The 27,771-nt window shown below is 43.7% G+C and overlaps 1 protein-coding gene across 1 annotated transcript in view; it reads right to left on the bottom strand.

The window, feature by feature from the left end:
* The window catches only part of musk (muscle, skeletal, receptor tyrosine kinase), a 132,248-nt gene that overhangs the window by 86,344 nt on the left and 18,133 nt on the right, over positions 1-27,771 (bottom strand). Inside the window, exons 3-5 of the mRNA XM_052020110.1 lie at positions 25,382-25,533; positions 21,020-21,147; positions 18,429-18,573 (exon numbers count right to left, since the gene is read on the bottom strand). Of these exons, the coding sequence (XP_051876070.1) occupies positions 18,429-18,573; positions 21,020-21,147; positions 25,382-25,533 (425 nt within the window). The remainder of the gene's footprint in view (positions 1-18,428; positions 18,574-21,019; positions 21,148-25,381; positions 25,534-27,771) is intronic.

The raw sequence follows: 27,771 nt of genomic DNA, 5'->3' as shown, positions 1-27,771 counted from the left end.
CGGCTAGTGACAATACCCAGATAATCACCCAGAAATCCGGTTGCAATAACAACCAGCTACAGGTCGCCTTGCATAACTATAGAAATTGGACCAGCCGTTTCCCAGTCAATGACATTCCTTTTGAAGCATTGCCAGGGAAATGAGGCAAAGAGGGAGACAAGTGCAGAAAGAAGGAGCAGGAGTAAGCCATTTGGCTCTTCAGATCTGCTCCATCATTTAACACGACCATGGTTGATCATTCACGTTATTACCCTGATCCCACCTTCTCCCATTTGACATGAAGTATTGCATCTACCTCCTTCTTGAATATATTAAATGACTTGGGCTCCACTGCCTTCCTTGGTAGAGAATTCCACCTCTGGGTGAAGATATTTCTCTTTTATCCCAGTTCTGAGCTGTGACCCTGGTTCTGGACTGTCCAGCCATCGGGAACATCCACCCTGTATCTAGTCTGTTGGCAGCATTGTTTGTGGCACTGGAACTATTAGGTTTTAGTTGTGCTGCACCAGATTGGCAGCCCATTAAAGTAAGACCCATTACTTACCATCTATCATTTAGGCGCTCACAGTCCCCCCCCCCCCAAATACTGACACCCCCATTACCCTGAGCAGTGACCCCTCCCACCAACTCCCTTGAGTTTCCCAGTTACCATCTCCCTGACCCCTGAACTCTCCACTAGAGCCCCACAAAGCATTGGATCTTCGCTGCCTGCACAAGCCAAACCCCCAATATCCCACTTTGGCCTCTGGTGTCAGCAATCCCATCTCAGGCTCTGAGGTTAGAGCCCTCCCCCATTACCTCCAGGCTCAAACCAAGCTTCTAACAGCTGCATTCAGACCACACAGTTCGGACTGCATTGCACTGCAAGTTCTGGACCAGTGTGTTTCAGTGGTGATGTTGTCTGAGGCATAAATGTTACCTGGGCAGAGAAAGCGAGGCTTGGTCCAATGATCCATCCACAGCTGGCTGCTGTCCATTATCCTTTGTAAGTGTCAGTTCATCTGAAACTCTGCTTCCCTCTTCTTCCTGCCTCTAATAGTTTCTGCTCACTGAATACTTCATACATAAAACTTTTGTCCTTGTGCTTACCTCCTTCTGCAGCTTCAGCCCTGCCTCTGGTCTATGGTGTACCCTTAACGCCATTGCTTTCTGCTGCCTGGGTTCCCCTCCCTGGCATTTTCCCCCTGCCTCGTTGCTTCATTACCTCTCCTCCTTTAAGTTCCAGTTTTCTGACTGTGAAGTTATGCTCCAAACCTCCTCTCCCAAGCTTCTGCACTCACCTTGCTAAAACCCCTGTAAAATCACTGGGAATTCTTCCTGTAAGTACAAATTGAAGTTACTTTCCCTTCTTCCCTTCGACATTTGTGAACGGAAGAGGCCACTCAGCCCCTCAAGCTTGTTCCATCTTTGCTGATCTGTGCCCCAACTTCACAGTTCTCCATCTGATTAACAAAAACCTAGTAATCCCAAATCTAAAATTAACACTTAACCCAGTACCAATCAGCATTTTTGGAAGAGTTCCAATTTCCTCCCACCTTTTTCCTGTCGAATTGTTTCCTAACTTCACTCCTGAAAGGGAGCACATGGGTGGTATTCTTTCGGTATGTCACCAAAGACTCTTACAAATTTCTAAAGATGTACGATGGAGAGCATTCTGGCTAGTTGCATCACAGCCTGGTATGGGGGCTCCAATGCACAGGATCGCAACAGACTGCAGAGGGTTGTAGACTCAGCCAGCTCCATTGAGGACATCTTCAAGAGGCGATGCCTCAAGAAGGTGACATCCATCACTAAGGACCCTCACCATCTGGGACATGCCTCTTCTCGTTACTACCATCGGGAAAATGTACAGGAGCCTGAAGACCCACACTCAACAATTCAGAAACAGCTTCTTCCCCTCCACCATCAGATTTCTGAATGGTCCCTGAACCCATGAACACTACCTCATTATTCCTTTCTTTGGTCTATTTATTTATTTTGTAATTATGGTAATTTTATGTCTTGGCTCTGTACTGCTGCCGCAAAACAACGGATTTCACATTATCTAAGTTTATAACAAATCCGATTCTGATGATTCTTTAACATTTGTAGCATGTGAATAGCTGCTCTCTGTGCTGTTGTTGCATTGTTTAGTGTAAAACTTGCCAGAGGTCTGTCAAACTCTGTGGAGTACGCACATGGTAGAAATGCTACTCTGGCTCTCTTTAAGTTTCTTTCAGTAACAAAGTGCTAAAAAGAACTTTACAGGCTGCCCTTCTCTATCTTAAAGGGGAAATGACAGAAAGCTACTGAGACAGGCCCAGTTCTAAATTCTTGGCCTTTGACTCCAGTCTTTGACTCCCTCAGCCAGCAGATATCACTTTCTTCATTGACTCTATGCATCCAACTTAGTATCTGGACAACTTCAGCCAATATGCCCCCTTAACCTTTTAAATTCCAGAGAATCCAACCTTATCCAGGTGGGAACTGTTCAACTAATTGACATGTTTTATTTCTTGAGTGGATGAAATTAGCATCCTTTATTTTCTGTCAAATGTTCTCACCCTATCATTAAGCCAAAAGTAAACAACAATTTGGAGCAGCTTGCTAAGCCCACAGGGCTACAGTCTGAACATGGAATCTATTTCTGCACTATAGAGAGAGACCAGCTTCAGTCAACCACATTTCCTGCACAGAACCAACCCTGGGCAGTTCTGCCCTGGGCCACTGAGCAAGAGCGATCCAAGGGAGTCATAGCCTACCGCGACCTTATGTGCCTTATCCATGTTGTCGGAATGACATTCATTCGGAATTTCTTTTTAGTATTTTTATAGTTGATACATCTTTAAAAGAAAACCATGCATTTCTGCAACACAATTCACAGCCTGGGTACACGCTACATTTTTTGTTTGTAGGAAACGCTGCAGCCAATGTATGCACAGCAAGATCCTACAAACAACAATAGAGTCATAGAGCACTACAGCACAGAAACAGGCCCTTTGGCCCATCTAGTCCATGCCGGCCTGGTTTTCTACCTCGTCTCATCTACTTGCATCTGAACCATATCCCTTCATATCTCTCTCATGCATGTACCTATCCAAACTTCTCTTAAATGTTAGAATTGAACCTGCATCTATCAATTCTGCTGGCAGCTCATTCCACACTCGTACCACCTTCTGAATGAAGAAGTTTCCTCTCAGCACTCTCTGAATGAAGAAGTTTCCCCTCAGATTCCCCTTAAATATTTCACCTTTCACCCTGAACCTATGACCTCTAGTTCTAGTCTCACCCAACCTGAGGGGAAAAAGTCTGCATGCATTCACCCTATCTATACCCCTCATAACTTTGTATACCTCTATAAGATCTCCCCTCATTTTCCTGCGCTTCAGGGAATAAAGTCCTAACGTCAGTCGGTAGCACGCGAACAGTTTGAAACGAGAAGGAAAGTCTTCGGCGTTTTCGATTGGGAGTGAGAGGCAAGCAAGCGGAATCAGCCAAGGAGTTTCGAACAGCTAAGTTTTTTTTCTTAATGGTTCGGGGATAGCGGGGAATAACTGTGCAGGCACGTGACGTCAGTCGGTAGGGCGCGAACAGTTTAAAAAGACCGCCATAACTAGCGGGCAACGTTCGGACTGGGCAGCGGAGTGAGAGGGAGCAGAGTGATTGGGCTTTGGCTCAAGGGGCTGAGGCGGGAATGGGGCGAGGCGGGTTAGTAGCTGGTAGGTAAAGGTAAGGTTTACCTGTTACCTGTTACTGTTATAAATTTTAAGGAGGATAAAACTAGGTAGGGAAAGAATTAGTTCAGATGGAGGACATGGTGATGTGCTGCAGCTGCTTGATGTGGGAGCTAGTGGACCCTGCTGGGGTGCACGGTGACCACTTCTGCAGTAAGTGCTGGAGGCTGGAGGAACTTCAGCTAAGAATTGATGAGCTGGAGTCACAGCTTCAAACACTGCGAAGCATAAGGGACGGAGAGAGTTATGTACATGCTGTGCATCGGGAGGCAATCACCCCCCCCCCCCCCTTACAGCAGGTACTTCTAGGGTCCAGGAAGTAGATAGAAGGGTGACTGTCAGGGGAGAGAAAAAGAAAAAGAAAGGGAACAGGCAGTTCCCCTCAGTAACAGGTTTTCCGCTTTTGAAGCTGTTGAGGGGGATGACCTGCAGGGATCAAGCCGCAGTAGCCAGGCCTCTGGCACTGGGACTGGTCCTGCTGCTCAGAAGGGAAGGGAGGAGAAGAGGAGGGCAATAGTGATAGGGGACTCGATAGTCAGGGAAACAGATAGGAGGTTCTGTGGAAGTGAGCATGAATCCCAGATGGTATGTTGCCTCCCAGGTGCCAGGGTCCGGGATGTCTCTGACTGGGTCCACAGCATTCTTGAGCAGGAGGGAGAACAGCCAGAAGTCGTGGTACATGTTGGTACCAACGACATAGGTAGGAAGAGGGATGAGGTCCTGAAAAATGAGTTTAGGGAGCTAGGCAGAAGGCTAAAGAACAGGACCTCAAGGGTAGCAATCTCAGGATTGCTGCCAGTGCCATGTGATAGTGAAGGTAGGAATAGGAGGAGATGGCAGATGAATGCGTGGCTGAGGAGTTGGTGCAGGAGGGAAGGTTTTAGATTTTTGGATCATTGGGATCTCTTCTGGGGAAGGTGAGACCTGTACAGAGAGGACGGGTTACATCTGAACCCGAGGGGGCCAATATCCTTGCAGGCAGGTTTGCTAGGATAGTTCGGGAGGGTTTAAACTAGTTTGTGAGGGGGATGGGAACCAGAGGGGTAGGTCAGAGGAAGAAGGGGATGTGGAAAAATTAGATCTAACAGGTAGAGCGGCTTTGAGGAAGGAGAAGCAGAGTACAGGGTGTAAAAGTAGAAAAATGGATGGGCTAAAGTGCATTTACTTAAATGCAAGAAGCATCAGGAATAAGGGTGATGAACTGGGAGCTTGGGTAAGTACATGGGACTATGATATTGTGGCTCTTGCAGAGACTTGGCTGTCACCAGGGCAGGAATGGATATTGAATATTCCTGGATTTCAGTGTTTTAAAAGGGATGGGGTGGGGGGGGGGGGAAGAAGAGGAGGAGGGGTGGCGTTACTGGTCAGGGATACTATGACAGCTGCAGAAAGGGTGGATAATGTAGAAGGGTCCTCTCTTGAGTCAGTATGGGTGGAAGTTAGGAACAAGAAAGGAGCAGTTACTCTACTGGGAGGATTCTATAGGTCCCCCCATAGCAGCAGGGATACTGAGGAGCAGATTGGGAGGCAGATTTTGGAAAGGTGCAAGAATAACAGGGTTGTTATCATGGGAGACTTCAACTTCCCAAATATTGATTGGCACCTGCTTGGTACCAAAGGTTTAGAGGGGGCAGAGTCTGTTAAGTGTGTCTAGGACAGATTCCTATCACAGTATGTTGACAGGCCTACCAGTGGGAATGCCATATTAGATCTAGTATTAGGTAATGAACCGGGTCAGGTGACAGAGCTCTCAGTGGGTGAGCATTTGGGGGACAGTGACCACCACTCCCCAACCTTTAGCATTGTCATGGACAAGGATAGGAGCAAAGAGGACAGGAAGATATTTAATTGGGGAAGGGCAAATTATGAGGCTATAAGGCTAGAACTTGCGAGTGTAAATTGGGATGACATTTTTGAAGGGAAGTGTACTATGGAGATGTGGTTGTTGTTCAGGGATCTCTTGCAGGATGTTAGTGGTAAATTTGTCCCGGTGAAGCAGAGAAAGAATGGCAAGGTGAAGGAACCATGGGTGACAAGAGAGGTGGAACAACTAGTTAGGAGGAAGAAGGCAGCATACATAAGATGTAAGCAGCAAGGATCAGATAGGGCTCATGAGGAATATAGAGTAGCAAGGAAAGAACTTAAGAAGAGGCTGAGGAGAGCAAGAAGGAGACATGAAAAGGCTTTGGCAAGTAGGGTTAAGGAGAATCCCAAGGCTTTTTTAGATGACGAGAGTAAAGGTAGGGCCAATTAGAGACAAAGGTGGGAAGATGTGCCTGGAAGCTGTGGAAGTGGGTGAGGTTCTCAGTGAATATTTCTCTTCAGTATTCACCGAAGACAGAGGCCTTGATGACGCTGAGACAGTGTTGGTAAGGTTAATGTTCTAGAGCATGTAGATATCAAGAGAGAGGATGTGTTGGAGTGTTAGAAAATATGAGGACAGATAAGTCCCCAGGGCCTGACAGAATATTCCCCAGGCTGCTCCATGAGGCGAGGGAAGAGATTGCTGAACTGTTGGCTACAATCTTTGAGACCTCGTTGTCCACAGGAATGGTACCGGAGGATTGGAGGGTGGCAAATGTTGTCCCCTTATTTAAAAAAGGTAGTAGGGATAGTCCAGGGAATTACAGACCAGTGAACCTTACATCTGTGTTGGGCAAGCTGTTGGAAAGGATTCTAAGAGGTAGGATCTAGGAGCATTTAGAGAATCATGGACTGATCAGGGACAGCCAGCATGGCTTTGTGAAGGGAAGATCATGTCTCACAAGCCTGATAGGGTTCTTTGAGGAGGTGACCAGGAAGATTGATGAGGGTAGTGCAGTAGTTGTGTCTACATGGATTTTAGTAAGGCATTTGACAAGGTTCCACATGGTAGGCTTCTTCAGAAGGTCAGAGGGCATGGGATCCAGGGAAGCTTGGCCGTGTGGATTCAGAATTGGCTTGCCTGTAGAAAGCAGAGGGTTGTGGTGGAGGGAGTGCATTCAGATTGGAGGGCTGTGACTAGTGGTGTCCCACAGGGATCGGTTCTGGGACCTCTACTTTTCATGATTTTTATTAATGACTTGGATGAGGGGGTGGAAGGGTGGGTTAGCAAGTTTGCAGATGACACCAAGGTCGGTGGTGTTGTGGATAGTGAGGAGAACTGTCGAAGCTTGCAGAGGGATACTGATAGGATACAGAGCTGGGCTGAGAAGTGGCAGATGGATTTCAATCCGGAGAAGTGTGAGGTGGTACACTTTGGAAGGACAAACTCCAAGGCGGAGTACAAGGTTAATGGCAGGATTCTGGGTGGTGTGGAGGAGCAGAGGGATCTGGGGGTTCATATCCACAAACCACTGAAAGTTGCCTCACAGGTGGATAGGGTAGTTAAGAAAGCTTATGGGATGTTAGCTTTCATAAGTCGTGGGATCGAGTTTAAGAGCCGCGAGGTAATGATGCAGCTCTACAAAACTCTGGTTAGACCACACTTGGAGTACTGTGTCCAGTTCTGGTCACCTCATTATAGGAAGGATGTGGAAGCATTGGAAAGGGTGCAGAGGAGATTTACCAGGATGCTGCCTGGATTGGAGAGTATGGATTATGAGGAGACACTAAGGGAGCTAGGCTTTACTCTTTGGAGAGGAGGAGGATGAGGGGAGACATAATCGAGGTATACAAAATATTAAGAGGAATAGACAGAGTAGACAGCCAGCGCCTCTTTCTGAGGGCACCAATGCTCAATACAAGAGGGCATGGCTTTAATGTAATGGATGGGAAGTTCAAGGGATATCAGAGGGAGGTTTTTCACCGAGAGAGTGGTTGGTGCATGGAATGCTCTGCCTGGTGTCGTGGTGGAGGCAGGTACATTGGTCAAGTTCAAAAGATTATTAGATAAGCATATGGAGGAATTTGAAATAAGAGGGATATGTGGGAGGAAGGAGTTAGATAGTAGTAGGCGTGGTTTAAAGGTCGGCACAGCATGGTGGGCCAAAGGGCCTGTATTGTGCTGTATTGTCCTATGGTTCTATGGTCCTAATTAACCTTTCCCTATAACTCAAGTCTTCCAATCCCAGCAACATCTGTGTAAATTTTCTCTGCACTCTTTCAAGCTTATTGATATCTTTCCTGTAGGTAGGTGACCAGATCTGCACACAATACTCTAAATTCGGCCTCACTAACGTCTTGTACAACTTCAACATAACATCCCAACTGCCGTATTCAATGCCCTGATTTATGAAGGCCAATATGCCAAAAACTCTCCTTACGACCCTATCTACCTGTGATGCCACTTTCAAGGAATTATGGATCTGTATTCCCAGGTCCCTTTGTTCTACCGCACACCTCAGAGCCCTACCATCCACTGTGCAAGTCTTACCCTGGTTTGTCCTCCCAAAGTGCAGCACCTCACACTTGTCTGCATTAAATTCCATCTGCCATTTTTCAGCCCATTTTCCCAGCTGGTCCAGATCACTTTGCAAGCTTTGATGGCCTTCCTCACCGTCCACTGCGCCCCTATCAACAAAGTGATAATGACTTGATAATCTGCTATCATGACGTTGATTCAGTGATAAATATTGACCGGAAGACCAGGGAGAAGCCCACAGCTCTTCTTTGAAAGTGTCTCATGAGATCTTTCACATCGCCCAAGGTGGCAGATGGGACCTCAGTACAACGTCTCATCCAAAAAGAGTCACGGATCCTTACAGAAACGGACCCTTCAGTCCAACAAGTTCACGTCGACCAGTGAATACTGATCTATACCAATCCTACACCAATACCATTTTATTCTCACCATATTTCCATTAACTCCCCACAGATTCTAACACCCACCTACACACTAGGGGCAATTTGTAGTGGTCAGTTAACCTAACAACCTGCACATCTGTGGGATGTGGGTGGAAACCTGAGCACTCAGAGGAAACCCACATGGTCAGAGGAAGAACCTGCAAATTGGACCTGGGATCAGGATTTGGTCTCTGGATCTGAAATACAGCAGCTTTCCTAGCTAGGAAACCTCTGATACACCTCTGATAGTGCAGAGGTCTCTCAGTACTATTCACAAGTGTCAGCCCAGACCTTTGCATTTTATTTGGGTAGTGGTCTTAAACCCACAAACCCTGATTCAGAGCCTGAAGGGCTTCCCACAGAGATTCAGCTGACACGTAAGTAAAAGTGAGCAAGAAACATCTGATGTATCTTTGGAAGTGGTGAAAATAACTGAAGCGAGCTGTTAACAGGGGCGGCACAGTGGTGCAGCTAGTTGAGCCACTACCTCAGAGCTCCAGAAATGTGAGTTCATTCTTGATATCAGTGTGGCGTTTGCATGTTCTATCTGTGGCCATGGGGGTTTCCTCCGGGTGCTCCGATTTCTTCCCACATCCCAAAGACATGCGGCTTGATAATTTAATTGGCCCTCGTAAATTTTCCCCAGGTGAGTGGTAGAATCTGGGAAGAGTTCATGTGAAGGTGGTGAGAATAAAATGGGATTAATATAGGTTAGTATAATGGGCCATTGATGGTCAACACAGACTTGGTGGACCGAAGGGGCTGTTTCTGTTCTCTCTCTCTCTCTCGTGCTCTCCCTCTCTCTCTGTCTCTCTGTCTCTGTCTGTCTGTCTGTCTGTCTGTCTGTCTTTCTCTATCTCTCTCTCTGTATCTCTGTCTCTTTCTCCCAACTCCAGTGATGGACATTCAGATATCCTAATTAATAAGCATGCCTTTGGGGAAGTAATTAAACTGTCACCGCCCAGTTTCCATTGTAATTCATATGAAAATATGGACGTACACTTGAAGGAAAAGAACAGGGAATTAGCACAAAGTGGATAGCCCTTTCAAAGAACCTGCTTTTGTACTTTATGATTCAACAAAACCAAATAAAAATTACACTTTGTGTATGCGGGACAGGGACAAACTGATAAAGTTAATCCTCCAGTATATGGAGTTCCAAGGTTAAGCTCTGTATCTAGGCTTCCTAAATCTGCATATAAATCCTATCAGACTCCCAATATAAAAGTTTAGAACATTCCACAGAATCAATTCTGTTAACCCTGATTCGTAATATGCAAATAATTTGGAGCTTAGTTTTTCTTCAAAGAATCTGTTAATACTGATAAAGCACTACTCTATCGCAGTCTCTAGGGGGCTTGGAAATGGAAGACTATCAAACTTGGAAACAGATTACTGACTTAAATTTATAACAAGACAGGAGGAGGTCATTTGGTTCATCTGGCCCATGCTCTTCAGGGAAAATTCAGGAAGCACTTCCTCTCACAAAGGAGAGAGGAAATCTAGAATTCTTTCCCCCTAAAAAGCTCTGGGTTAGTTGTAAACTTCAAGACTGAGACTGATGGATTCTGATTATCCAGATGGCATTAAAGGATATTGAATTAGATGGGCCGAAATTCATAGCCACAATCAAATGGATTGGCAGAACAGGTTTGAGGGGCCAAATGGCCTCTTTCTGTTTCTCTCTTTCAAGTAAGTGTGGGAAGTGGGCAAAGATTTAATGTAACAGTACCAGGCAGGTACACATTTCCATTCTGTCAGCTCAATGAAGGGTCTCTGCTCTGCCTAATGGACTAATTTTACTGATTTGGACCAACTATTATGCTTTGGAATTTCTGATTTTGGAATTGCAATATCTTTTAGGTGACCACCTCTAATGTAAAATAACCGAGTTTATCAAAGCTATGCACACAGCATGACAATCTATTTCCACTAGACACATTTGACATGGACAAGTTAAGGATACCTTTGACATCCTGCAGAGTTTCATTTCCTTCGATCACCATAAAGAAACAAGAAGTGTGTTACAATGAGGAAACCTTCCAGAACGCCAGAAGAATTAAGGTTAAAAGCCAGCACTGGAGTCAATGTTGTTAATCAAACCACAGGAGCAAGTCCAAAAGTGAAACATTAGCTCATACACACTTAACCACTATTGTATTGATAATTCGTCCTTAAGTCAACAATGCATCCTGAGATAATGAGACATGACAGTAGTTTGCTGATGCCTGAATGTGTTCATTGCTTGTAGATGATTTGAGCTTGGTGTAGAGTGTGGGGGAAGCAGATGATATGGCTTAGAGATGATCGAGGGGGTGGGAGGTGGACAGATGGTAAAACTCTTGGGCATCGGATGTTGGAGGTGTTGGTATAATTCATAGGAAGTGATAGAGATGACTCTCAGTGTAATGGACTATAATGGAATTGGTGACTGTTCAGTGTTTTGTGGAGACTTAGGATGATACTGATGGTAAGGAAACGTCCTGTCAACACAGTCAAGCAGTCACCGCTGAGGCTTAAAGCAGATGGAGAGCAACCAAGCTCATTGCCAGGCTAGCAAATTACTCATGAGTATTTTAACAAGGCAAATATTAGCAGCCGTGTGTTAATGATGGCCATTGGTATTAACCCTCTCCATCTCCCCAACCCATGGTGGACCAGAGCAAGTGAAGATTAAAAAGAGCAACACATCTTACATGGCAGAAAGCATATGCACCCATTGCTTTTCTGATAGTGGACGAGGCTTTGCCTCTCTTAGAGAGGTGGCGCACTTCATTAACCATATGTAAGTCAGGTTCCTACCATGCATTCGAGAGCTCAACTTAAATTCTGGTCAAGTTATTCCTAATTTTGAGGGCAATGGCGTCAGAACTCAGCACTTTACTGTAGTGAGGGTGGTTTTGCTTCAGGCTGCAGGTTTGTCTGAGTTATGGCTTCATTAAGAATTGGGCATTCATCAGAACTGACAAGAGGTCATTGACCAGAATCTTTGTTTCGTTATCAAGAGCTGCCCAACCTTTCAGCAAACGGGTGACAGGACCTGCCAACCTTAGTGGGGCCAGTCCCTTCTGTACCCCTACTGTGGGCTGAGGGAACCAAATATTCCTGACCCCTTCCCATGTGGAATTCTTTGACTTCATGCAATGATCAAGTTGGGAAATAGAGAAAATGAGGTTCCTACATAGTTCTGACATGAAATCTAACAGATCTCTATGACCCTCCCCTTGCCATGCCACCCAGCTGCCAGAGCCTCCCTCAGCTTGCCCACATCTCCCTCTGTCCTTTCACTGCCTCCATATGAACACTAGGATTGGTGTATGGTTCTGCTCTTCAATCACATCTTGAATAGAGAAGGGTGAATTACTTCACCAAGTAATCTTTATCACCTCAAAACTATCAGAGTTCATGATCTGTATGGCAGATATGACTAGATTAAACTTCAAAGACAATTTGGCTGCATTTTGTCAACAGTAGAGTAGACTTGACCTCTGGGGTGCAGGTGACATCAGCTGGAATTCAGGCCTGAAGGACAAGTCAGCAGGTTCTATTTATTCCCAGTTTTGAAGTGAATGGCAATAGGACTCAGCACTCTGTTGAGGTGAGGGTGGTTTTGCTTCAGGCCACAGGTTTGCCTGAGTTATAGCTTCATTAAGCATTGGTTGTTCATCAGTAGTGATTTGGGGTGATTGATCGTTTATCTTTTCTTCAAAAACTGACAGACTATTCCCAGCATTTTCTTCTGTTGTTGAAGAGATTCCACTTTGTACAATTTTTAATTTAAAGGCAGATCCTGACATAGAAATTTATCTGCACAACCTATTGAAATACGACGTTGCACAGATGAAATTCCTGGTAACATGGTGTTGGTCAATTTTGTGTACTTTTCTGAGTGAGATAAGGCTCAATAATAAGGTATGGATTCCTTGGTGCAATATCTTCATGTACCCTGGCACTGTTCTTCTAACTTCCAGTTCATCCAAATATCATCAGTGGTAATAGAACTCTCAAAGTTCCTCCCCGGAAAAAAAGCTGGCCCAGTGGCAGAGCTAGTGGAGTTGCTGTCTCACAGCTTCAGAGACGCAGGTTCAATCCTGACCTCCGGTGCTGTTTGTATGGAGCTTACCTGTTCTCCGTGTGACTGCATGGGTGCTCCAGTTTCCTCTCACATCCCATATCAACCACAATGCTTATCTATGCTGATCCCATTTGCCTACATTAGACCTGTATCCCTCTACACCTTTCCTATCTAAGTACCTGTACAAATGCCTTTTTAACATTGTAATTGTATCTGCTTCTATAACCTCCGTGGGCAGCTCATTCCAGATATTCACCACCCTCTTTGTGTGAAAAACTTATCTCTCAGATCTCCTTTAAATTTCTCCCACCTCATCTTAAACCTATGCCCTCTAATTTCAGACTCAACCACTCTGGAACAAGAACTCTATGTAACCTATCTATGCCCCTCATAATCTATAAGGCCATACCTCAGCCTTGTAACTCAAGCCCTCCATTCCAGGCAACATACTAGTGAATCTCTTCTGCACTCCATGTAATGCTACCACATCTGCCTGTAGCGTGGCAACCAAATCTGTACACAATACTCCAAACGTGGCCTCACCAACATTTTGTAAAGCTACAACATGACATCCCAACTCTTCTACTCAATGCCTCAGCCTATGAAGGCAAACATGCCAAATGCCTTCTTCACTCCCCTATCCACCTGTACCACCATTTTCAGCAAACTATGAACTTGCACCTTAAGGTGTCTCTGCATGTTAACACGCCTAAGGTCCCTGCCATTTGCTGTATGTGCCCTGCCAGCATTTGACATCCCATTAATACGAAAGAAAATACAGGAGAGCAACTAAATACCATTGCCATCACCAGAGAATTAGTATCAAGCAAAGTAATAGGGCTTAAGGCTGATAGGTCCCCTTTCTCGATTGTTTTCATTTGAGGATCTTAGAAGTGGCAATAGATATAATGGGTACATTGGTTGAAATCCTCCAAAAATCTTTAGATTTTAGAGAGGAACTAAAAACAGTCAATGTGATACTCTTACTCAAAAAGGGAGAGGAGCACAAAACAGGTAACCATAGGCTGGTTAGCCTAATATTTATTATTGGAAAAAATAGTTGATTCAGTTAATACGAAATTATACAGAACATCTGTGAAGTCATATTCTGGTCAAGCAGAGTCAGGGTGACTTCATGAAGGGGAAATCACGTCTAACAATTTATTAGAGTTCTTTGAGGAATTATCAGCCAGAGTAGATGGAGGGGAACCAGTTGATATAATACGTTTGGGTTTTCAAAAGGCATTCAAGAAGCTGCCGCACAAAAGGTTACTTTGCAGAATAAGAGCACATGACATTAGACGTAATATATTAGCATGGATAGAGAATTGACTAACTAGCAGAAGCAGTGAGTAGGGTTAATGGGGTTGGCAATTTGTAACCAGTGGAGTGCACAGGGATCAGTGCTATGATTGCAAGTGTTGGAGTATAAAAGTAGGGAAGGCATAAGTAAGATGACATCTCGAGTACTGTGTAGAGTTTTAATCCCCTTATCTAAGTAAAGGCAAATATTTTGGAAGCAGTTCAGAGACAGTTCCTTAGGATCATCCAGGGTATGGAGGGATTGTCTTATGAGGAAAGGTTGACAGGTTGGGTCTGTACTCAGTGGAGTTTGGAAGAATGAGAGGCCATCACATTGCAACATATAACATTTGTAGGGCACTAGGTAAATGCTGAGAGGATGTTTAATTACATGGGAGAGTCTAGGACCAGAGCACTCACAATAAGGGCTCACTTATTAAGACTGATGAAGGATTTCTCTTCTCAAAGATTTATGTCACAGGAAGCTATGAAGACTGAATCCTGAAATGTATTCAAAGCTGAGACAGGTTTTTAATGATGGAATCAAGATTATGGGGAGAGAGAAATTGAGGAAAGTTGGATCAGCCATGATCTTATTGAATGGTGGAGCAGGCTTGAGGGACCACGTCTGTGCCTATTTTGTGTGGTCCTATTTATTTACATAGCATTGTTAACATAGTGAAACGCCCTAAGGTGTTTACTGTAACATTATCAAACAATATTTGACACTAAGCCACGTGGGAAACTCCAGAGACACAAGAGATTATAGATGCTGGAAAATGGAGCAAAACATAAGCTGCTGGAAGAACTCAGCAGGTTAAGCAGCATCTGTGGAATCAAAGGGATGGTCGACATTTTGGGTTGAGACCCTGCTTTTAAAAAAAGGAAAACCCATGCGAGTGCCCATGGCTACACCTTTGATTTGTACCAGGTCAGATAATTACAAAGAAAGCTTTCACAAGCATCTTAAAGGAAAGCTGTCACTGCAATGGCCAGGTCCACACTGCATGGCAGCAACAGCTAACCTTACAGGAGATGACACAGTACTGCATCTTACCATTGCCAAGTAGCTGTACCAAGATTGCAGTGATGTTGGTGACATTGTGAGTTTGTTCAATGACAGTGAGTGCTTTGGGTACATTGTGGTTTGACAGATAGACATCCTGTGATTGCAGTGCTGCTATGGAAACATCCAACAGCATACCATTGTTGAGTGTGACTCAGTGGGAAGCTCCCTCATTTCGGACATGGACAGGAGAAGCTTTGAGAATGAATCAGTTGATTGTGGCAATGGGAACTATGATGTAGTCAGACTTTTGGAAGCATGGCTGACTGCATGAAAGCCTTGAATACAACATGCATATGCAGTGAGTGGTAAGATGGACAGGAATGAGATACAAGAAACATTAGGCAGGAGATGAGAACTTAACTATTGAACCATTCTGGTTAGTTGTTTAAAAATCACAAGCCCAAAGCCAAAGCAAGTCAGACTAAGATGGATCAGTTCCATAAAGAATGATTATTTTAATGAGGAGGCAGAGGGGAGCTGATTACAGATGAGAAAGGCTTATGAGCCTTTCTTAATTCACCCATCCCAAGATATCCTAATACTTTCCCATTGCAGCATGCGTCTTAAATGATTCTAGTGTTTTTGTTCTGACTCTCTAAAGATTCTGGCCATATCCTTCAATTCCACAATTCCGGTGTCAATATCCTAACACCCAGAACCTTTCAGCTATCATTCCCTTCTTTAGAAGGTTCATTTTTGTACTCAGATGATTGTCCCATCACTGTCCTAATCACTTTCCAGTTCTACATGGTTAGATGCCTCAAGTTCAATGCAGCAGGTTAGCACATTCAGTCACCTAGAGTATACATTCCCAAAGTACTTCTGTTGCACTTTCAAACTTCAAAAACCCTTGAGGACTGCCCATTAAAACTGGTAAATTGGTTTATTATTCTCACATGTACCAAAGTACAGTGAAAAACTTGTCTTGCATACCGTCCATACAGATCATTTCATTAAAACAGTGCATTGGGGTAGTACAAGGGAAAACAATAACAGCATTCAGAATAAAGTGTTACAGTCACAGAGAAAGTGCAGTGCAGTTAGACAATAAGGTGCAAGGCCATAATGAGGTAGATTGTGAGGCCAAGAGTCCATCTTATTGTACCAGGGGACTGTTCAATAGTCTTATGAAGAACAAGGTTCATTAAATAGGTGGTGTAATTCAGTAATGGAACAGTCAAATAGTTGTTGCAGGCACATTTTCATTTGTGCTCCCTCATTGAGTCAACGGGTTAAAGGATGACCTGATTTGGGGGGGGGGGGGGGGAGCTCATTAAAGCTATAAAGGGGTTCCCTAGGATGGACGTAGAGAAGATGCTTCCACCTGTGGAAGAGACCAAATCTGGGGGTCATCACCATCAGTCAGTCAGTAATAAACCCAACGGGAAAAGCAGAAGAAACTTCCCTGCTGATACTTGTTTCCACAGGGAGAGAGCTTAGCAATTAACAGAGAGACATTTAAGGGGATCTTGGATCAACATGTGAGGGAGAAAGGAATGAAAGAATATGCTGATTTTCTGTGATTGAGAGTGCTTGTATGAAGCATAAACACTGACGTGGAATTTTTGGACTGAATGGTTTGTTTCTGTGCTGGATACAACTATTTCTTTACTTCTGTGCTGTTAAGTTGTTGATGCTCCAGAATGTTAGATATCCTTGTGCCTTATGATATCAGCAAGCTCATGTTTCACACCCAGGAAAAATATTCTGTGCACTTTAATTTATTGGAAGCAGTACTCGAAGCTGGAGGTGATGAAAAGAGAAAGTATAGGTGTCTAAAGTATATACACCACTCATAATGAATACGCAAGAATATCAGCAAGATATATCCAGACATGCATAAGCCATTAAAAGCCCACAAGTTCACAGCCGTTTTTGCAAATAGCGCGCCACATTCAAAAGGAGCAGGAAGTAGCATGCAGCAAGTGCAGAGCCTGTGGAAGATGCAGAAGACTTGTCTGTGTAATAAAAGCCCCTTATTGGGAGAAGTGAACATGGTAAGTAAATGCAAACAGCAAAATACTGTGGCTGCTGGAACCCTAAAAAAAAGCATGGAAAACCCTGGGAATACTCAACTTTTCCACCTTCTTTCACCTTTCACTGTTATCTGTTTTGTCATTTAGTCTCCCCTCAGTCTGTTATGTCAGACACCTCGCCTTCCTTCTCCCTTTCTCTGCATTTTGAAACATGTTTTATTCCCATTTCCAATGAAGGGTAATCGACCTGAAATGTTAACTCTATTTTTCTCTCCATAGATACTGCTTGACCTGCTGGGTATTTCCAGAGAATTTTCAGAGAACATGAGAATTTTCTGTTTTTATATTAATGCTTCTCTCATTGGCCTCTTTTACAGTACATCACAGAATTGCAAACTGGAGCTTTGAGTATATTCTCCCTTTAAACAAATATTTATTACGAGGTCTCCCAATAAGGTGTGATTGCTGTATTAGTGGCACCACTCACAGCACACATGCATTAAGTTAATCAGCAAAATACCTCTTTCAGTTGCATTTGTCATATTAAAATCTGCACAATGAATGGGGGAGAAAAGCAAATAAATATCGGAAAAATATCTGTCGTGCAAATAAAATAACCATATTAGCAGAAAGAGATGCTGCATTTGTTGAGAGTTTTTTGAATTTATTGACTATTGATTATCAGATTACTGATTTGGACCAGGAATAGGTTGTAGGAAAAAGACAGTAACAGATTGCATTTATAAACCATCTTTAATATAGGAAAATGAGTTAAAGTAGGACTGTTAACAGAGAGACTCATAAGGGGATATCAGGATGAATGATCAAACAGACAGTTAAATAGGTGAGTTTCAGGGAGTGTCTTAAATGAGAAGAGCAAGATAGAGAGGCAGGGAGATTTATGGAGGGAATTTCAGGCTGAGTCAGCTGAAAGCACCGCCACCAATAGTAGAGTGATTTAAAGATTTAAAGATAACCTCCTCATGCTTGTGTTATATTTGTTATGATTTCACTGTCGACATTTCCAATGATTAGGAATTAATATTCAGTTATTCCAGAACCATTCAGATCCCTTTTCTAAAAGCTAAATGATGACTAAGTAAGCAGTCTTGCGTCATCGAGCAGCGATATAATTGGTGCTGTGTGTGTCTGTGTCAGTATGTGTGTGTGCGCGCGCATGCGCGCACGCGCGCGCGTGTGTGTGTGTGTGTGTGTGTGTGTGTGTGGGCGTGTGTGTGAGTCTCTGTCTGTCTGTACCTGTTTGTCTGTGTGTCTGTGTCTGTATGTCTGTGTCTGTGTGTATGTGAGTGTTAATTGTTCAAGAATATTCCTATTAAAATGATCCTGAACCACATTCCTAGAAAATACATTGTAATTCCTATGTCTACCCATTTTATTAAAGGTGTTATTCATAAATGATACGACAGGAACAAAAAGTATTACATTTGTTAGTTTAAACAACATTGATTACAAATGTACTTGATGGGATAATTATTTCCTGAGGGATAGTTCTTTGATACTAGACCTACCCTGTACTTCCAGAGTCACGGATCTGGAATACTCGAAGCCCAGGCTATTTCTTGCCAAACACCGATACCTTCCTGCATCTTCAAGCTGAACACTGCGAATTCTTAAGTTCCCAGACTCAAGGACAGAAGTTCGAGGCTGGTCCTTCTATGAACAAATATTACATTACTTTGATAATGTATACAAACCGAAGGGCTAGAAATTATGTTGCATGGCATTATGCTTTTGTGCTTTACATGAAGGAAAGTGGCAATCAAGTCACAGTTTGAAGTCATTTGTTGAAATATCATTTGTGTATGGTCCATGAAGGATGCAGGCCACTCAAGCCAAGGAAGGCCTTTATAAGTAAAATTTAAAAGGAAGTAGTTTAATCTGGACTGACACCATGGACTCAAAATGCGAATGCTCCCAAAGGACGGCCCCTTATGAGTTTTATCTGCAAAGATATGACAATTGGATTGTAATTTTGGAACTAGGTCACAAGGAGGATTTTCCAACAGTGAGGTTTGATTGATCTCCATTAGAGATTGATTATACTTTGCAAAGCTGTGCCTCTTGAGCATCCAGTAGAAACTTAATTAAATGGGAAGCTAAAAAATTCTTTACATCATCCCATGCTCTCACCCATCCCTCCACCCAACTCACTGCCTCACTCTTCCCATCATCAGACCCCAAATTTCACACTGCTTCAGTAATGTACTTCTAATGAGAAAGGTCTCACGTTCAGGAGCAGGGCCTTACCCACTTATCCTTACTTGAACTCTGTTGTGGAGTTCACCACTGGAACAAAGCCTGAGACCCTTGTGATTGGTCCCAATATTTTCAATGTCATACACAAGGCCGGACAGGGAGTGAGTGGGAGGTAAATAGTTTTGAACCAGCTGCACTAACAACTATCCTTGAAGACACAAGAGACTGCAGATGCTGGAATCTGGAGCAACATGCAAGACCCTGGAGGAAATCAGTGGGTGAGGCAGCATCTGTTGAGGGAAATGGGCAGTCAATGTTTCAGGCTGAGTCCCTTCATCTGGAATTATCCTTTACAATTTCAGAGACACAAGAGATTCTGCAGATGCTGGAATCTGGAGCAATACACAAAAAGTGCTGGAGAAACTCAGCAGGTCAGGCAGCATCTATGGAGAGAAATAAACAGTCGATGTTTTGGGTCGAAACCCTCCATCAGGACTGGAAAGAAAGAGGGCAGAAGCTAGAATTAGAAGGTGGGGGTAGGGGGAGGACCACACACAGGCAGGTGATAGGTGAGTCCAGGTGAGAGGGGGAAGGTAGGAGGGTGGGGGAGGGGGGAGATGTAAGAAGCTGAGAGGTGTTAGAAGAGGCAAGGGGCTGAAGAAGAGGGAACCTGGAGAGGGCAATGGACCATGGAATAAAGGGAGAGGGATGGGGAATAGATGGGCAGGTCATGAGGGTGGGGGAAGGGGAAAGAAAAAGGGGGGGGCCACAGGAATGAGGGAAGATGAAAAAAAGGGGGGGGGGAGAAGAGGAGAGGGGTTACCGGAAGTTAGAGAAATCGATGTTGCTTCGAGAAATCGATCCTTCACAATTATCCTTGGTGCCCAGCTCCAACAACAGGATGACCAATTGGCCATGGAGAATCATGATGGCCACTCCCATCACCCACCCTGTGGGAAAACCCTGCACCCAAATAAGTCCTCACTGCTGCAGGCAGTGATTACCTTCTTCAAGGGACTGAACTCGAAAGGCTGTGCTTCTCATGCAGATGTGCAGGTGATCCAGGACGCCAATATTTGCATGCACAAAGCATTGCTTGCCGTGCATGTTGAAATAAAGGCTCCCCTGCAACCCAGAGTGAAAGTGGTATGTGATTTAATTCCCCATCTCCTGCCCATGCCCCCCTCTGCCCCACCTGCCCTCCTTCCCAAGAGTCAATTTAGTGCAGGTAGTCAAGCTTGGAAGAATTTCTATCCCTGAGAGTTCACCCTACTATCCTGGGTTGATATTTATCCCTCAAATCAGCATCACTTGTATAAATAACCTGGTCATTTACCTCATAAGTGTTTATGGAAACTTTCTGTCCACAACTTGGCTGCAGAGGAACCTGCATTAGAACACTTTAAAGTAAAATGCTTTGGGGGAAACCTGAAATCATGAAAAACACTATAAAAATGTACATCATTCATATTTCCTTTTAAGCTGTGAGATGGAACATTATTTCCCAGTCCACAATCATACAGAATAACCTGCCATGACACCATTCAAAAGATTCCCTGAGGTTCCATAGCTCTTGGGAGTCTTGGACCCTTTTGCAATCCAGTTGAGATCAAATCCATTATAAAACAGGAGAAGACCAAAGATGGAAACACAAGAGACTGCAGATTCTGGAATTTGCAGCAATGCACAAAAAGCTGGAGGAACTCAGCAGGTCAGGCAGCAGCTATGGAGAGAAATGGACAATTGATGTTTCGAGTTGAGACCCTTTATCTAGAAAGTATCTCGACCCCAACTGTTGACTGTCCACTTCTCTCCATCGATGCTGCCTGAGCTACTGAATTCCTCCAGCTTTTTGTGTTTAGACCAAAAATGGTTGTGAATAATCTGAGGATTATATGCTTACTTTCAGTGCATTTTCATCCTTGATCCATGAAATGGCTGGTTTTGGATTCCCCATGGTACTGCAAGGTAACACGACCTTTGATCCCAGCAAAGCTCTGACATCAGTCGGTGGCCGAATGATTTTTGGCTCTGAGGAGACAAGGTGCAAACATGTGAATGCAGAATTCAAACCTCACCATACGGATTCAGTACCTTTGTTGTACTTTTTGAAGACACTTTATCAGTTAGAATTTTTAGGCTTAGATCCTACTCCAGGGACCTGAGCACAAAATTTCCTGACCAGTGTCAGTCTCAGTACGGCGCTGCCCTTTGGATGTGACATTAAACTCAGGTGCACATAGAAGATCCCATGTAATTATTTCAGGTTCAAGAACAGCTACTTCCCTTCAAACATTCAGTCCTTGAACCAAACAGCACAACTCTAATCATGACCTCAGTATAGCAACATAATGACCACTTTGACCACTTTGCAGTACAATGGACTTTTTTTGTTCTAATTGTGTCTTTTCTTGTAAAAATTGTGTACAATTTATGTTTAATTTATGTTTTTCTTATGAATGTTGTGTATCTAATGCTATGTGACTGTGATACTGCTGCAAGTAAGTTTTTCATTGCACGTGCATACATGTACTTGTGCATATGACAATAAACTTGACTTTGACTTTGATGTAAAGGTGAGTTCAATCAACATCAGTAAACCAGATATTCTTGTTATTATCATGTTGCTGTTTGTGGAAGTTTGTGACAAGCTAATTGGTTGCAATGTTTCCTGTATTATGTTTTGTGATGACTTGAAGTTCTGAAAGGTGCTACGGAAATGCAACTCCTTATTAATTCTTTCCATTTGTCTATTGAGGTTTTTGCCTTATTAAAAGCAACCAGCCAGCACAACAGGAAAGGTAATAGATCGTTTAAAACAAAAACATAAAATGCTGGAAAAACTCAGCATTTTCTGCTTTTATTTCAGACTTCCAGCATCTGCGGATTTTTTAAAATACTTTAAAAGCTCATTTGATTATCTTCAGGAAATTGCAAAACTCTTCCACTGAGCTCAAGGCTTTGGAGCAGAGATTTACCACACTGGAACCCAGGATTGGTGAGGGAAGTGGGAGGGATTGGAGGAGAAAAGTTCGGTGGGGAACTGGGATTGATTGCTTTAGAACAGGGAACATAAAGGGGAGATTTATTAGAGATGTTGAAATAATGAGGGACCACGATCATAGACAGGAGGAAGCTATTCCATCTGCCAGAGTGTTGCCAGTTGTGTTGTCAGAGGAAACCAATAATTGATAAAAGGACTAGAATGGAGATGAGAAATAAGGAGAAAGTTTTTGAGTCTTTCTGCTAACTAGTTCCATTTAAATAAAAAAACTGCTGGAGGAACTCAGTGGGTCAGGCAGCATCTGTGGAGGGAAATGGACAGTCGACATTTCATGTTGAGACCCTTCATCTGGACAGATCAGAGATCTACATGTTCACTGGTTTACATGTGAAGTGTAGCCAATGGGCAAGATGTCAAAAGCTGCTTGATGTAAATGGAGACACAAGAGACTGCAGATGCTGCCTGACCCACTAAGTTCCCTCAGCAGTTTGTTTTCCCTCCAGATTCCAGCATCTGCAGTATCTTGTATAGACCAGTGAATTCTGAGGGCAGCATCAGTCACTGAGACCAGATCTGTCTGATTTTGGGGTCAAAGCTTACCAATCAGGAGTGAGATTCCCAACCTCCATTTCCCTGCTCCATTTCAACCATTCACCATGACTGAGATCAGCTGACATCCCACAGCTCAGTGAGTGAAGCCCACAGCTGAGAAATAGCCATTTAAATAGAGCCATAACAGAGCAAAAAAGCATCTCAAGGCACCTGACAGAAATGTCGTTGGACTAAGTTTGACAGTGAGCCACTTAATGAAGAGATTTGGACTTATTACAGGAAAGTGGCAATGAAGGAAAATGTTAGCTATGACTCAAGGGGTCAAATGGCCTACTCCTACTATTTCTTAGAAAAGCAGATTGGGGGTATGACTTTAGTTGTATCTTAAAGGCAGAGAGGTGCAGGGAGGATGCTCCAGAGATTAGGACCTTGGCAACTGAAGGCTCAGCCAACAGTGGTGGTGTGAATACATTTGGCGATGCTCAACAAGGTGCACGGGTGACAGTTTGCAAAACTCTTCCACTAATGGTTAACATGTCCATTTGACAGTTTTGTGTTATTACAATTGAAACATTAACTTGCTTACCAAGAACACAAAGGGTTGTCATAAAATAATGAGCAATGCATCTAGCTTTCTAAGACCAAAATATTTCTCTTCTCACATTTAACTACATTTCAGCAAAACTTTACATCGCATGCCCCTGATTCCTTGCATTCTGAATCCTCAAATTCAACCACCCCAAAAAATACAGGTGACAGGAAAAGTTGGGTAGAGCCAGTGCTGGTGCTGCCCTAAGGACTTTTTGTTAGCAGCTGAGGTTTGCTCACTAAACATCCATGGGGAGGTGCTATGAGGCACAGCAGGTGACCCCAGTAAAATCAGAAAGAACAAAAAAACCCTCAAAAGAGAAAATGTCCCAGTCAAAGAAAACAACTCGCTGAAGGTCACACTCTACAAAAGTGAAGTGGTGCTGTGCTCAATGTTGTGATATTATCTCTAGTGTAGCTCAGCAACTAGCATTCCTATCTCACCTGGGTAGTCTACAACCCAACAGCATGAACACTGAATTCTCCAACTTCCAGTGAACTTCTCCCCCTCGGTCCCATTTCTCTCCCCTCCTGATTTACCCAGTTCTTCCTACACTCACCCCAACCCCCATCACTGGTCCTTTCTGCTCCTTCACCCACTCCATCCATCCTCCTCCCACTCCTCCCAGTGGTTCCACCCCCAACCCCCCCACTGTTCCCATCTGCCCTCCCCACCTCCCTCACTTGATTCCATGCTCCAACTTCCTCTCTTATCAGACTCCTTCATCATCAGCCTTTTGTTGCTTCCACCTATCACCTTCTGTCACTATATCTAATCTTCCCTCCAATATCTGCCTATCACCCCTCCTCTACATCCACCTATTGCCTACCAGCTCTTGCTCTTACCCTTCCCTCCACCTTTTTATACTGGCTATCCCCCACCTCTATCTTTCAGTCCAGGTGAAGGGTTTGACCTGAAGCATCGACTAACCATTTCTCTCCATAAATGCTGCCTGATCCGTCAGCATCTCATGTGTTTCTCATCTCTCAGACAGTTGTCAGTTCAAGTGCCATTGGCTTGAGTGCACAAAACTAGCCTGACACTGAGGCAGTGTAGAACTGTTGAACCTGCCATCTTTCAGGTCAGATGCTAAACCAAAGGTTGGCTGACTCTCTTGGGTAAACCACAAAGATCCCATGGCACCACTTCAAAGAAAAGCAGTAGTTTTCTCCTTGGTGTCATTGGCCAATATTTATTCCTCAAGCAAACTCATTAAACAAACTTCCGGTTATGATCTCATTTGTGGGAGCTTGTTGTGGGCACAACGTTTCCTACACTGCAACAATAAACGTTCCGCTTTGGCAGTAAAGCATCTGGGAAAATGAAAGGATCTATACAAATGTAAACGTAAGTCTTTTTGTGAGAACTCAGTTGAGTTTCAAGCAATTGAAGCAAAAAGAAACTGCAGATGCTAGAAATCCTCAGCTTCTAGTTGCCTATCACTTTAATTCTCTGTCCCACCTGCTCTGTGACCCCTCTTTGACCTGCTATGTTTCTCGAACAACCTCCAGTGTAAGTTCAAGAAACAGCACCTCATCATTCAACTACAACCCTCTGGACTTAAATAAAAACAGAAAAATTCTGGAAATACTCAGCAGGTCAAGCAGCATCTGTGGGATATGGTGCCATCATTTCAAACCCTTTATCATAAAAAAGTGAAGGAGCATGTTAGTTTTAATTTGCAGAGAGAGTGGGTGCAGGTTGGATAGGACAAAGAGAATATCTGATAGCACGAGGCCAAGGTGACCATGGTGATCCCATTGTTAACTCAGTGGATGACAGGCATGATTAATATTAAGTTTAACAATTTCAAATAAACAACCTCCCTCCACCTTGCCCCTGTCGATTTTTAAAATTGGTTTTTAAAATGGTTGTTACCTTAACAATTTTGTTCTGCACCCATCACAAACATCTTGATGCCCTCTACCCCTCCCTCTCTCTGCAGCTTAACCCACTTGTCTTCTTACTTTTCCAATTCTGAAGGAAGTGCATTGACCCAAAATCTCAACTCTGTTTTTCTCCCCACATATGCTGTCTGATCTGCCGAGTGCTTCTGGCTCTCTTTGTTCTTGTTTTGGTTTTACGTAATGTCTGTTTAGATGTGAAAGCATGAGACTCACTCATTTTCACCTGGAGAGCACCACAGCTTTGAGCAGAGCTCCCTACGCCGTTGTTAGCAGTGCAGCAGTACACTCCGTTATCTGTATCTTCAACACTGAGGATGGTTAATATCTGGCCATTTTCTTTTGTACTGTAGCGGGTGTCAAAGGGTCTGTGAATCATGACAAGCATAGTCAAGGAGAGTTACTTTCCAAAATTATTGACATGAACAGCAATACCTGTAGCTTAAAACAGATTACTTAAGAAAGCTTACAAATAACGTAAAATAGACAAGACAAAGTCATTCTTTTCAGCCACATTGATCTAGATTAGCATTCATTATTGCACGTTCCTTTTGTGACCACATTGGTTTCCTCCCACATGCCGAAGATGTGCAGATTGGTAGGTTAATTGGCCACCATTAATTGCCCCTTATGTGTAGGTGAATGACTATAAAACCATAAGATATAGGAGCAGAATCAGGCCATTCGGCACATCGAGTCTGCTCTACCATTCAATCATGATTGTTTTTCTTAACCCCATTCTTCCGCCTTCTCCCCGTAACCCTTAATCCCCACATCAATCAAGAACCTGTCAATCTCTGCCTTAAATACACCCAATGACTTGGCCTCCTCAGCCCTCTGTGGCTACGAATTCCTCAGATTCACCACCATCTGGCTGAAGAAATTCATCCTCGTCTCAGTTTTAAAGGGATGTCCCTTTATTCTGAGGCTGTGCCCTCGGATCCTAGAGTCTCCTACTAATGGAAATATCCTCTCCACGTCCTCTCTATCCAGGCCCATCAGTATCCAGTAGGTTTCGATGAGATTCCTTCCTCATCCTTCTAAACTCCATTGAGTACTGGCCCAGAGACATCAAATGCTCCTCACATGTTAAGCCTATTATTCCTGGGATCAGTCTTGTGAACCTCCTCTGGGAATAGTAGAATCTTTGGGGAGTTGATGGGAATGTGGGAAGGATAAAAGATGGGATTAATGTAGGATGACTATGAACGGGTGGTTGATGGTTGGCGCAGGCTCAGTGAACTGAAGGGCCTGTTTCCATGCTGTTTCTCTCTATGATTCTATGACTATGACTCTACTAATCTCCTTTCCCCTGGGCAGGTATCACTTTGTTTTTTTTGTTTTATAAGCTCAGTAGTTCACCTCAGGGCAGTGAAGATTAAAAGTAACTTTGTTTGAGCTAATCAAAGCCACAAAGGTGTAAGAAGGAAGAAACTGTTTCCATCTGCAGAAGGTTTAGGTGACTAGTAGAGGTTTAATGTGATTGGCAAAGGAACCAAAGGCAAAGTAAAGGGAATTTCTTTTAAATGCATCAAATTGTGACCTAAAGCTCACCATCTGCAAGTCAGATGGAACCACTTTCATTTGAACTTTCAGATAAAGGAACTTGGTATAAACTTGAGAGAGGGATTTTTCAGGGAGAGTGAAGAAAGCACGAGGAGAGGCTACAAGTGGATGACAGTATCAAAGAGTCAACAGAGGTATAATGGATTGAGTTAGCTCAACGATATCTTCTGTGATCCTACATTTAGACCAAACCTTGCCTTTAAATTGAATTGTAAATTCGCCCCTCATATTAAGCCTGAAGAAATTGGCTTTAGTTGCTCTAATCTTCCAACCAATGCTTTTTTCCAAAATTTGATTCCAGCATGTGAGCGCCAATGACAAGGCTGAACCATTTGCAACCAGGTTCGATTTGAATTGTTGTGTGGATGGTCCATCTCGGCCTCCTTCTGAGACCCTCATCACAGAAGCCAGGCTCCAGTCAACTCCGTCACTTCATGTGATATTTGGAAATGACCAAGACTACTGGATGCAGCAAAGGCTATGGGAACAGATAATCTGCTGTGGTGCTGAGGACTTGTGTTCCAGAACACTCCTAGTCCGGGGGTTCTAGCTTAGTCATAACACCAGCAGTTACCCAGGTATGGGGCAAAATTGTTCAGGTTCTCCAGTCCACCTATCACGCTGCTATAAAACTATTGACCGGACCTCTTGTATGATAAGATGGACTCTTGACCTCACAATCTACCTCATCATGGCCCTTGCACCTTACTGTCTACCCGCACTGCACTTTCTCTGTAACTGCAACATTACATTCTGCATCCTGTCATTGCTTTTCCCTTGTACTGCCTTGACGTACTGACATTGTGGAATGACTCATATGGATGGCATACAAAGCAGTTTTTCTCTGTACCTCGGTACGTATGACAATAATAAACCAATTACCAATTACCAACAGTAGGGCAAATCCAGTCTAGCTGATTACTGTCCAATTGGTCCATTCTCAATCTCCAGCAAAGTTATGGTAGTGGTCATTGACAGTGCTAACCAGTGGCAGTTCCTCTCCAATAATCTGCTCACGATGCCCAGTTTGGGTGTTCTAC

Source organism: Pristis pectinata, chromosome 7, assembly GCF_009764475.1.
Source record: "Pristis pectinata isolate sPriPec2 chromosome 7, sPriPec2.1.pri, whole genome shotgun sequence".
Classification (NCBI taxonomy): Eukaryota; Metazoa; Chordata; class Chondrichthyes; order Rhinopristiformes; family Pristidae; genus Pristis; species Pristis pectinata.
Note: the sequence above shows the minus strand (reverse complement) of the source record. Positions and strands in the feature narration are given on the sequence as shown.